The sequence below is a fragment of the Megascapheus bottae genome, chromosome 5 (assembly GCF_031878675.1).
Source record: "Megascapheus bottae isolate mThoBot1 chromosome 5, mThoBot2.hap1, whole genome shotgun sequence".
NCBI lineage: Eukaryota > Metazoa > Chordata > Mammalia > Rodentia > Geomyidae > Megascapheus > Megascapheus bottae.
This window is the reverse complement of record NC_143513.1, coordinates 63191672-63204932: the sequence shown is the minus strand read 5'-3', so window position 1 is coordinate 63204932 and position 13261 is coordinate 63191672. Positions and strand designations below refer to the sequence as shown.

Here is a 13261-nt window from a genome sequence, read left to right as displayed (position 1 = left end):
TTAAACTTAGATAATAAAATCACGTGCATGTAGTATTTATGACAAATCGCCATCAGGGAGGGAAAACAGAGCTATACTGCTACCTTTGCCTTATATAGATCTACTCAGATAACAAAATAACATCTCTTCTTAAATTCTAAATATAAACATAATCTGAGTATAATCTGTGGGAAATTTTCACACACTGTGAAAATATGTAAAAAAAATGTGTCTAAGTTTGAAGCTAGAAAAGGAAATCATGTGAAACTTTGCCTGGAAACTTTGCTTGGAGACTAGCGCAGGGACCTTCAGATACCAGCAGCAAGCAGACTTACACGTGGGGAAGAAAATTAAGCTGAAAACTAAGGTGGGAAAAATGCTGGTGAGGAGGTGGAGACCTTTGTTCAACATCTGTCTTAGTTCCATTTCTTGTTTAAGTGGCCAGTTTGACTGTGTGACTTGATTACAACCCATAGGCCTCTGACCTGCAGGCCCCAGTGTAGTTAATAAAATACTACATTTAAAAACCAAGTACCAAAACCTAAATTTTACATGATTAAGTACAAAAGACCAAAACACCTCAGGTACTCCTGAAGAAGAAAACAATAACATCAGATAACTAGAATTATAACTTGTAAGAATGAAGACTCTGCTATTTTGGCAATGAGACTGACAACCCAGTCGAATGAAAGAACGTGGGAGAAACAAGTCCATGCATATACAGAAACCAGATTTCTGGAGGAAAGGGGTGACATTATTCACAAAGAAATGCACTCGTTATCTGACTTAGATAACACCCCTGTGTATCACTTTTACAACAGCAAGAAAACTAAACAACAAAAATCCAGGAAACTATATTTCTGACTGCTTATATTATTGGACCATAAATGATGTTGCAACAATATCACAAGGAAATTATGAAACATACCTGTATGTATCTCCCATATAATGCAACAGAAAGAATAAATTTCAAGTGGAATATAAAATACTTAGAAAACAATGTAGTAAGGAAGGGTACCTTACAATTTTAGATAAGGGAGTGCTGTTCTTGAATGGATCCAAGAGCCTTAAGTAATCAGTCCCAAAAGTGATGTATTTCTGCTTTGCTTGCGCTATCGCTCTCCTCTCTCCCTCTCTACCCCCCCCTCTCTCTCTCTCCTCCCCCCCCTCTCTCTCCCCCCCTCTCTCTGTTTCCCTCACTCATTCACTCACTTTTGGCAGTGCTGTATTGGTACTCATTTTTTTATGTTTGCTCTGCAGTTTCTCTACTCTAGTTTATTTTGTGCTGGTTATTTTCAAGCTAGTTTCTTGCTCCCTGCCCGGGCATACACATGGTCCACACACATCTATTTTAGAATTCCCATTGTTGCTAGGATATTGGGCATGTACCCCAGCACCCGACCCTGTAAACTTTTCTGTTCGTGATACTTCCAGTTTTAGCCTTCCAAGAAGCTACGATTACAGGCATAAGGTATTGGAGATACAACTGTTTAAGTTAGCAAAGGCTAATTGTTTAATGCTGCTGCAACATTGTGCAAATCAGTGTGAATAGGGACTTTCTTAATTTCTAAGCAAGCAGCATCTTATTTCTAAGAACAGTCCTTAAGTCATATGGGTAAGATGAAATACTTGCCAATGAACTTATGCCCATACCTGTGTAGCTTCCAAGATAAAGTCTTGAATTATAAGTTTTTCTTCATTAGATAGACATTTGTGTTCTTCAGCCATAAGAGTGACCTTAAAGCTTTCACAGTTGATAGGTTCATCTTTATTTGGCCAGTAAACAAATTCATCTTCTGCCTGGAGAAGAAAAAAATGTAGAGTCCAAATTTCCATGAGATACTTCACAAAAACAGGTTGGGAAATAAAGTTAATGAGTTGGCACAAAGATTTCAATCACTTGTAGTTTTTTTTTTTTGGTCATGTGGATTGAACTCAGGCCTATGTACTATACCTGAACTCTTGTGCTCAAGGCTAACACCCTACACCTTTAAGAAACAGGGCCACATTTGGTTTTCTGGTAGTTAACTGGAGATAAGAGTCTCATGGACTTTCCTGCCAAGTATGGCTTCGAATCTTGATCCTCAGATCTCAGCCTCTTGAGTAGCTAGGATTACAGGCATTAGCCACCAGTGCCTAGTTTGAATTTTAAAATTTATGATAATTTCATGATGTCTTCAACCAGATTGATGTGCAAAATAAAATACTATACTTCACTCAGACTATTGCTTTGTTGACTCATGTTCTTTGCTTTTCAGCAATGAGTACTAAGACATTTTACCTTCATACCTGAAGACCTACAGGTCAATTCAAGTAATTTAAAGAGCTCAGCAAATTCTAGCCTCATTTGGAAAGGTCAGTACAACTTCAGGCACAAATGACTAAGTATGAAAGTCCAAATGAAACAGTAATTTGACTCAGTTCTCCAACCATATAAAAACCAAAAGTGTCCTTGATTTTCTTATAATAAAATTTTCATTTCTTTGTTCTCTTCATTGCAACTATGCCTCTCCTCCCTCACAACCTTTCTCTTTTCCTCCCCTCTTTCTTCTGCTTCTCTGCATCTTCCCATGCTATTCCTTCCTTCCTTCCTCCCTCCCTCCCTCCCTCCCTCCCTCCCTCCCTCCCTCCCTCCCTCCCTCCCTCCCTTCTCTCTCTCTCTCTCTCTCTCTCTCTCTCTCTCTCTCTCTCTCTCTCTCTTCTCTCATTCCTCTCATTCTTTCCCTAGGAACTTTATTAAATCTACCTATTCATCTATACAGCTATCTGTCTATATCTCTCTTTCTATTATTTACAATCCATTTATGTTTATCTCTTTCTTTCTTGAAATAAAAGACTCTCCAAACATCCTAATCCTTTTTTTTTTGTCTTAGTTACTTTTGCGCCTGGAAAGCCATCTTCTTTCCCATGCCTGCTGCATGGGAATCCATGCTCATGGATTCATTAATGTTTTGCTTAGGACAGCCTGGACTGTTATTCTCCTCTCTAGCTCTGGAAATAGTTGCAATTTTAGGAGTGACTTTACTTTTCAAATGTAAATTAAAGTACATAGATAACATTTGTAGGTAAAATTCTAATTTTCACAATACAACAACAAAACACAGTTAAGCAGATTTTATTCAACTTTCATTTAAGTCTGCCATTCCTTAATGTTAATTGGAGCGAGTATATGACTAAACCAAGCCCAAGAGTAGAAAAGGTATGACTCCAACAACCTTGATCAATTAGTTAAAAACAAAATGACTTTGGTTGTTCATTCACTTGGCTTCTACCCTTTTGTGACTATTTTCTCTGTCCAGAAAGGGCTAAGAATGTTCTAAGATTCTTACCATGTTTTGCCCATCAGGAATCATCACTACCAGCTGAGCATTATGGTCCCATATCATTCTCCAGAAATCCTTGATGGTGTGAAGAAGTGGGTGTTGAGTGATGATGAATTCATTGCTCTGGTAATAACCCTGCAAAACCAAAGCGAAGGATTCTAGCATAACTTTAACAATTCGCACACAGGACAAAGGGTAAACCAATGCTACAGCTATAGTGAACTTTACATCTAGGGGAGCTGGGGAAGTGGGAGGGGGCGGGAAAGTGGGAGAAACCAAGGGGGGAAGGTAACAATGCTTGACAAGAATAGTTCTCATTTCCTTATTTATGTAACTATATCACTTTTACAACAAAAACAATATTTAACAAAAGAATTCACAAAAAATGTATGTCAAAAACTTTGAGACAAAGTAGTATTTTTAAATGGTAGAATCTGTGTACAAATGATATTATGATGGTTACATCTGGTATTTGCTAGGCACTTCCTATATGCTTGGTACAAATTTTTCTGCCTCTTAAGCAATCTTCCTCTCGGTAGGACTTTGAGATGGGAACTGTGATCCTCTTCTTTCATAGAATTAACTGAGGTGTAAATATTATGGCCAAGTTTACCTTAAGAAGTGTTGTACTCAAGTTTATCATCTGTAGGAATGGATTCAGAAAACTGGCTTGTGAAGAGTGTGTCAAACTAGAGAGAAATCTACAGCAGGGTTTATAATTCACACTTTCTGCAAGCTCCAATATCAGAATACCAAATTTCACAAGTATTTATAACAGGACACCGTTAGTATCTCTACAGGATAGAAATCTGGAAGTTTCTTGCAGATTTTGCCACAGGTGCCTAGAAGATGAATCAGTCATGATTTCCCAGCTGTTTTTATTCAAATCATGAGTCTTCTTGCTCCTTCGCTGGGGTCTTTCAGATCCCACAGGTACTCCTCAAGAGCTCACTGGAAATGTGGCAGGCATTCTGATGTCACTGCAACACATTTTCTGGTTGCCTGAATGAATACCCTGAGGTCACTTCTTTGCTGGATAGAGGTTTGAGAATGGGAATTAGGACTCTTTATCTGCTGTTCTTAATGTACTAGGTGGTGTTACTTCTTTTCTTCTCTCTTTTTTTCCAGTTATGGTTAATCTCATGAGGTTAGTGCATCTGAATTTGCATACTTGTACACTGTATATACACTTATTTGTTTATTTGAAATAGGGAAGGGCAAGTGGAAAACAAGATGATTGGGAGGGGAAGGGAGGGGGGAAAGGGGGAACAAAAACATGAGAATGGGTATCAAGGTTCAAGAAGTAAGGTACCCACTACCTATGAATGTACCTATGAATGTAATCCCTTTGCACATTATTCCGACAATAAAATACAATTAAAATAAAAAAATCAACCACTGAAGCACTCATCTCTTGAATAGAAGACATAAATGCAAAAGAGAAGAATGGTATCTTTAGAAATACAGATCCTCAAATGGACCCCATGCATGGATGTTGGTAATTCTGGAATTTCTGGAACTTATATATCCTGAGTTTGTCCTAGCAGGGACCCTGCTTTAGTGAATGAAATGGAGTCTCTTCAGTGGACCAATTTTGTATGTGCTCATTAGCCCTGAATGGTGATTTTGGGGTTCTACATCTCATCTTTTTTGTTTTAAGTCCAAGCTCATATAAAATACTTGAAGAATGCTGGCATCCCACTGGTTGTGGCATGCAATTATGGCTCCATCAGCAGTACTGACTATGCCCCAGTTACTTCTGCTGCCCAATTGTGTGTGGATTCTGGGAGTGTAATCTGGCTGGCAGTCTTTCCCAGGGTGACTTACCATGATATAGGAGGCATTGATGTAGTCAGTTCCCTCTCCACTCAGTGATGAAATGCCCACCCTCGATCTTTCCACTGGAACACAGAACATTCCTTGTGAACAACCAGGACCATAGCATCATACCACTCCTCAAACCCCAAGGGCAAAATAGAGCTGCATTTCTAAAATTCAGTCTTCACTCATTCAGCTAAGTGTCAAAATATGTTTTGCAGCTTAGATAAGACTCCGAGAGTTGATGAATCCATGTTGATAGCCACATATTGTATATAATTAGAACAGTACAGTAATAGAAAATACAGTAATGAAAGTGTAGAATGTTTGGCCCAAGGAATATAAATATTTCCAGATGGCATACAAGGCTTCCTACTGTGAGACTGTTTGGCTTTTGAAATTCAGTGTAACTCACCAGGAATGATGGAGGAAGTTCTGTTCTTCTCCCTGTTGCACTGCTTTAGGGCTGTACAATAATCTGTCTGCTGTATATTTGACTGACTTAGAAGCTGCTCAAGAGAGTCAAGGAAAAGTACAGGTTATTTCATTTACTCACTCAGATATACAGATACAACTGATCCTCCGTCCCATACTTCAACCAGTATAAGGTACTTTAAATCTGTGTGTGTGTGTGTGTGTGTGTGTGTGTGTGTGTGTGTGTGTGTGTGTGTGTGTGTTTTGCAGCCCTGGGACTTAGAGGCTCACATTGCCCCCTGAGCTTTTTAGCTCAAAGCTAGCACTTAACAGAGCTCTGCTTCTGGCTTTTTGGTGGTTAACTGGAAATATGAGTTTCATGGATATTCCTACCTGGGGTGATTTCAAACTATGAGCCATTGGTGCCCATTGAGTTTTTTTAAAAAAATATTAAAGCTTAGGAGTTTTTTGTTGTTGTTTCAAAAATTTACACAATATGACATTAAATATTTTACTATCTGGTTATCATTTTTAAAGTAAGATTTTGGCCGACTGATTCTACTTATCTAATGGCTACTGGTCTACTTGAATTTTCTACTCTTGAGTGTAGAATAGATTCCAAAATTATAATAGCATTCCGGTTATTTTCTTCTCATTTATTTGTGGATATTTTCTTCCTTGCATTCTGACATTTGCTTTTTCTAATTTTTAATTTTATTTTTAGGGTAACGTAGAGTGTTTACAGTTACATTCATAAAATAGTGAGTACAACTTCCTGACCATTGTTACCCCTTCTCATGTTTTTCTCCTGCTTTCCTTCCCCTTATCCCCTCCCACGTTGGATAGTTCATTTTCAACACATTGTCTTGTGAATATCACTGTTACACTAGTTCATCCTTTGCCTCATCTTCTTGTTTTTCCCCTTCCATTCCCTAATTTGAATAAACAAAAAAAAGTATCTACAATACACCAGGTACCAAAGTCAGATACAGTAACAACAAGGGATAAACCATAAGGGGAAAAAACACAAGTGAAAAGAAATTAAAAACAGCTGCTTCCATATTCCAGAGTTCATTTTGCTTAGCATCATCCTATATGGTCATATGCACATATCTATTGAGCTATTGTGATCCTCTGCTAGAATAAACACAAATGAGAGAAACGATGAAGCCTATGTTTCTTTGTGTCTGGCTTAATTTACTTAAAATTCATTGGCATGAATTAATTTTACAAAGGGGCTTTTCTGTGATACAATGTATATAATGTACTTTGATCATATTCATTTCATATATATTATACTTAATATCCTTTCTCTTCTCTTTTCCATCCTTTTAAACAGTTTGATATAATTCATTGTCTATAGCTATATCTCTTTCTATATTGACACATAGGAAATAGCCATATACACCAAATAGACTATGTGTATATGTCTACGTCTATGTGTATATTTATACATGCATATTACACAAGTTATTGAGTATGATTTTGGAGAATATTAGTTGGATGATGTCTAACCCTTGAAATTATCTTTCTTTACCTTACAACAGTTCAATCTGTTATACATGTAGCACATGGGAACCTCTCCTTGTGTCTCTCTCTCCACTCCAATCCTCTTTCCCTTCCACTTCCTTCTTTTATTCCTTGTCCTGAGTCATTGAGGCAGTAGACAATTCTCTTGACTTCTAACCTTGGAGCCCAAACATCTGTGATTCTACCATCATTATGCCGCATTTTACTTGAATTTTTCTGCATCTTAACACTGATTCTTTTCTATTTCTTCACTACTACTTCACACCTACTCAGGATCTCTGCCCTCTTCAATTCTTGCCTACCCTTTAGCTTCAACAGAAATTCATATCTTTCATTAAAAATATAAATGAAGAAACTCAAAATAAGAAAAACTAAATCATCGTTTGCCCTCTGTCACTTGAAGTTTCAGTACAGCTATCTTTATCATTCTCTGCAGAGTCGATTTTTGCAAAAGAGTTATGTAATTGTTCTTATTAGTTTCTCAAATTTATCTTTCATCTTCCTGCAATCTGGCTTCAGAGCTACCTTTCTCTTAAATAGCTTTTTTGCAGTTTTTATCAAATTTTATATGACTTAATCCAAAATCTTCTCCATAAGGACTTGGTCATTATTAGTCCTCTACCTTTCTTCTTCTTCTTTTTTTTTTTTTGCTAGTTGTGGGGCTTGAACTCAGAGCCAGAGCACTGGCCTTGGGCTTTTCTCAAGGTTAGCACTCTGCCACTTGAGCCACTTCACTACTTCCAGCTTTTTCTATGTATGTGGTACCGAGGAATTGAATCCGAGCCTTGTGCATGCTAGGCAAGCACTCTACCACTAGGCCAAACTCCCAGCCTCCTCTACCTTTCTTTAATGCCTTCCATTGCCCTTTTTTCCAATGGGTTCGCCATTGATTGGCCAATTACATTTTCCCTTAAATAATCTTTCCCAATCCTTGTTCAACACCTCAATTTTGATTACCATCACAACCAATTATAAGGCCCCAAGTATCTCTAAGCTGATCTCTTACTGTTTCATTTTTAGCTTGATCTCAATCTCTTTCTCTTTGTCTCTGTTTAGAAGCAGTATTCAACCACCCACTCTACATACTTATTGGGATACCCCCTTTTTATGGTTTGACATGGCTTGAAGGTGCTCCTCTCCTCACAAGATGTTGTGTAGCAAAATTTAATCCTTATTGTGAAACATTAAGAGGATGTAAATTTAGTTGACCAATTAGATTAAATAAAGCCATTTATGTGGAACCTCATCATTGAATCCTGGTAACTTTAAAAAAGAAGGGAAAAGAGTAGACTAACACATGCATACTCATCATATATACATACGTGCATGTGTGTGTGCATGCATGTGTGTGTGCACACACATACACGCCACATGTACACATCCTATTTTTTTGGCATGTGATGCTCTCAGAAACATGAGACTTTGAAGTCTCTGTACCTGATGCCTCCAGAATCATCAGTCACCATAAAACAATCATCTTTATAAAGTAGTATGCAACAAGTATTTGATCATAGTTATGAAAAGTGGACTAATCTATCTCTTAAATACCTTAAAATTGTGTAGGTTTAGAAATAATCTTAGCATTTCCTTTCCCTCAACCACATTCTTCAAGAATGTATGTTGTCCTCCTGGATGCTCAATCATAATGAATTATATCCTCATTTTCCAATTATTCATACCAGCATCATATTAATTATGTTTGTCTCTTTGGCTGTCTGCACTTCAGTGTCCCTTAAACCAATCACCAAGTTCTGTGATCAACATTTTAGCCTATTTCCTGCAGTTTCCCTCTAAGTTACATCCTTACTCATGCTTGGGGAGGATCTTAATTTACCTCTATAAGGACACTTTTCACACTGCTTGTATTTGCCTGTTTTCCTGCTTCTAACTCCCGACAGACTGCAAGTGTTATGGCAGTAGTAGCTAGCTAGCTAAGTTCTCTCTGTCTCTATCTCCGTCTCTCTTTGGAACTGGAACTAGTATTTGAAATCAAGACCTGGTACTTGCTAATGCTCTTTTATTTAAACACATATTTATATTTTAGCTCTAAATACAGAACTCTGGAATCTAATAAGTATCTAATAAATATTTGAGGAATAAACAGACATGCAGTTTGATTCATGGATTTCTTCTTATGGATCAATTTGGATGAAATTCTCTTTTCCTAGGACAGTTTACACATACATACATACATACATTACCCTGCTTATGTCGGGAGCAGAGAAGATAGTCAAATGTCTCTTTTCAATTGTAGTCTCACCTTACATTTCCATGTTAATCCTGGATTAATCAAGTTATATATATTCTTTTATGCAAATGAATAAAAATCCTTAGTAACATAACTTTAAAATTAGGTTACTAGGTTGTTTTTTCATCTATACAAAAGCTACCCTAACATTAACGACTTTTGATTATTTATTAAAGTATTTCTGGAATTGAAACTTCATACTTGTCTTCCTAAACACATTTCATCATGACTCAGATAGGCCTACCTGATCAGGAGTTGTCATCCTGAGAACACTTTCTCTGTTCAGCATTCACCTCAATCTTTGTCATGCTTCCTCAAGAGCACAATGGTAGACAGGAGACAGTCCCAGGGCCACTTTGGGAAGTTTTTCTTAGTTAAATAGTTAATTGAGATAGTTTCTACTACACAGAGAAGTGAGAATTCTATAAATTCTCTGTTCTAAACCATTGGTCTCTTCAGACATGCTTGGTGATTCAGTTGTTGATTTCTCAAAGAGAATGAATTTTGCAGGAGGCACAGTTGCCAGCAAAGCACACCTCCATCTTTGGTTTATTGTAGCCAGACAGGTGAGTGGGAGACACTGGAGTTGAAGAAACTATTGTTCTGAGGTGACCTACTCTAGTCTGAGAGTTTCAAGTGAGACACAGACTTTTCCAAAGAGATGCAGGAACAGCCGAGCCACAACACTCATATTGAAGTGGTCTGTTTTTTTTCCAAAGCAAAAAGAGCACTTATACAGTTTACAAGTTCTGTCTGTTCATCCTGTTATGCTCTGTGCCCTCTTTATCTGGACCAAGACTGTATTTATAAAAGTTAGTGTAGGGTTTCTGAGAACTTTTTCTCTTACCACTCAGGATGTAACTTCTTAAAATTTACTCTGTGGCACTGTAACCTACTATGAAGAACAAGGGTGGTTCAAATACAAAGCCATTATTTCAACAATGCTCTCAGCCCACCCATGTGGCCTTGTCGAATGGAAAGAGAACACACAGTGCCATTCAGTTTTGCAGCGACATCTAAGAGGTACTCACAAGAACTCACCTGGAATTGCTTCTCCAGTTTTGTTTTGCCTGTGGGTCCTGGGATGAGGAGTGCATTAACATAGGCATGAATATGATTGTCTGGCACCTCCGTTTCTTTACTGAGTATGGCTTCAACCAGTGTATCATGGATGAAGACATACTGTTCCTGTTGAAGGGACAACAACAGGAATCAGTCCTTATGCGTATCTAACTGCAAAATTAGAACCATCCATTGACAGATAACAAAGAGCTAAACCAAGCAGCTGATGGTAGAATCCATAAAAGAATGCTTAGTAGGCCAGGTAGGAAGTTAGACAGAAGGAAGGAGACAGCCAAAAGAAGAATCTCATTTCTCTCTTCTTTATGTATCCTATAATGACTCTATAGATAGAAGGCAGGAACATTTTTGAAGCAAAACAGTATCTTCTACCTTTCCTTCAAAGTTCCACTGATTGTCTGCTGACTTTGGCTGCATCTTTTCTGTCATTTGTGTCATTTGGAAAATATCCCTTATCTGGTCAAAAAACAAACATATTTTTGCTGACCTTTGTATGCAGTATGTTTAGAACTTGCAACCGGTGTTACAGGTTGAATTGTGTATCCCCAAAAGGATACATTCCAATTTATTACCCCTAGTACCTTCTATAGACACTTAGTTGTGAGCTGGATCTCTGTGTCAGAGCCTACTAACACGAAAGGCCTAGTTAACAGGAGGTCAGCTGGCATAAGTAGACACTAGTGTCCCAACAAAAAGACATTTAGATACAGAGGAAAGATAGATGTGATAGCTGAGGCAGAGCCTACAGTGATGCTTCAAGGAATGCATGGGGTCACAAAGTACTGGAAGAAGCAAGAAAATGTCCACCCCATAAGCTTGTAAAGGAGCACAACTCTGTCAATCCCTTATTTTGAGACTTAAGACTTCCAGAACTGGCTGTGAGAAAATAAGCTTCTCATTTAAAGTAACCCAGTTTGTAATACTTTGCTGTAGGCATCCTAGGAGACTGACATAGTCCCAAAGTTCAGAGCAAGAAAGACATATTTTAGAAATATTACCTCAGTTTGCACCAAATAATTTCTTTGTGATCGAATATGCTTTAAGAAGCCAAAAATATTGACAGTTCCTTCATGTTGAATCTGCTGCAACATACTGTCTAGCACAATATAAGTGCCTGTTCTTCCAACACCAGCACTGAACAGAGAGAGAGAGAGACTTCAATAAATGTCAGTCATACAATAACTTCAGAAATAGTTCATTATTGGCTGTCATGATGATTTAAATAAATAAATGAACCACATAATAGATTTAGCTATTTAAAATTGCCAATAATTTAGTCCTTAAGGAAAAATGTTTTAAATATTTTTTTTTCTTTTCCAACTTCAAGTTGATTAATGAAAGTGGTTCTATAAAACAAACAAACAAACAGAAACCAAACTCCCAAACTGATGAATTCTGGAAAATAGGTGTGGAAGATGTGATGTTAATTCTGTATAGTTGTCTTCAGAAAATAGTATGGAAATGTATACTTCCTTTTTTATGGTATCGAATTACACTATTCACTTGGTTAAACAAGCAAAAACAAAGATATCCAAGAAAACAACAGTTCAGAAAAGTATTCCTAAGCACCAAAGACAAAGAAACTCCTCACTAAATCATAGTAAATAACATGAAAAGCATACTGAGCTGGTTTTCTCTCAGAACCTTAGAAGTTAAAACTTTTGAAACTTGATCATTACTACTCTTCACTCATACTACAGAATAAAGAAGAAAAATAAAATGATCACTTTTTTTTGCTTTGGGTCAAACTAAAATTCTGTGCAAGATTTTTAAACATTCTGACAATTATATTTATAGTATGCCACAAATATTATATTGTGTCCTAGTAAAGAAGACATTTAATATGAGGGAAAGGGAAACATAAGCCTCAGAAAGTTATAAAAGGGAAGGTTGCTGGGTCTGTATTATTAATGGGAAGAAGAATTTGATAGAGCTTTCACCTGACAAAAACAACTTCAGCAAGACTGGAAGGAAAAAAACTGAACTTCAGTCATTTCTAAAGGCCATTATCTGCTAACATCTTCAAAGCCTCTGTTCTAGGGACAGAATTCATACACAGAGATCTTTTCAAATGTCTGACAAGTAGCAAGTAGTACAGGGGGAAATTAACACTTGCTCTGCACAATAGCCTGGTCCTTCTCCATTTGCTAACAAATAATCCCTGACCTTCAGAACTATCTTTTATGTCATTGGCATCTTCTGGTTTTCCTCAGCTTATAAGGAAAAAAAAACCCTCAAGACGAGTCTCTCAAATGTTTGAGAATAACTCTCTGAGAGAGGTAATTAAAATGTGTCAGGTAAAGTGTATATCAAAAGGAGCATTTGTTTCTGTACAAACACAAGTTCTGCTTTGACAAAAGGCGTGCAAATAGAAAAGAACTTGATATTGGGGAGGGAGTCATAAAACTTGGCACAGGGCGAATTTGAAATGCTCTTATTTATTTATTTCTTTATTTATATTGTACCAGTCCTGGGCTTGAGCTCAGAGCCTGAGCACTGTCCTTGGACAGTCCTAGCACTCTAGGACTTGAGCCATAGTGCCACTTCCAGCTTTTTCTATATATGTGGCACCGAGGAATTGAACCTGGGTTTTCGTGCATGCAAGGCAAGCACTCTACGACTAAACCAAACTCCTTACCCCTGGTAAATGTTTTAATCTGACATTTTTTGTTTAAAAGAGGGCAGTTCAGGGCCGGAAGTGGTAGAGCGCTAACCCTGCGAAAACCCAAGGACAGAGTTCAGACCCTGAGTTCAAGCTCCTAGACAGGCCAAAACAATTAAAACATTTTCCATTTTTTTCTCTTGCTTTGTAATATCATTATTGCTATTTTTCAAACCATTCTTCAAAATTCTAGTTCTTGGGCAAAAT

The 13261-nt window shown here is 37.4% G+C and overlaps 2 protein-coding genes across 2 annotated transcripts in view; one reads left to right on the top strand and one right to left on the bottom strand.

The window, feature by feature from the left end:
• The window catches only part of Aass (aminoadipate-semialdehyde synthase), a 54510-nt gene extending 52115 nt beyond the window's left edge, over positions 1-2395 (top strand). Inside the window, exon 22 of the mRNA XM_090333215.1 lies at positions 2238-2395. Within this exon, the coding sequence (XP_090189341.1) occupies positions 2238-2250 (13 nt within the window). The 3' untranslated portion in view covers positions 2251-2395. The remainder of the gene's footprint in view (positions 1-2237) is intronic.
• Ptprz1 (protein tyrosine phosphatase receptor type Z1) overlaps positions 1-13261 on the bottom strand; it is a 154599-nt gene that overhangs the window by 3720 nt on the left and 137618 nt on the right. Inside the window, exons 22-27 of the mRNA XM_090333216.1 lie at positions 11391-11526; positions 10354-10500; positions 5536-5629; positions 5130-5203; positions 3309-3437; positions 1633-1779 (exon numbers count right to left, since the gene is read on the bottom strand). Of these exons, the coding sequence (XP_090189342.1) occupies positions 1633-1779; positions 3309-3437; positions 5130-5203; positions 5536-5629; positions 10354-10500; positions 11391-11526 (727 nt within the window). The remainder of the gene's footprint in view (positions 1-1632; positions 1780-3308; positions 3438-5129; positions 5204-5535; positions 5630-10353; positions 10501-11390; positions 11527-13261) is intronic.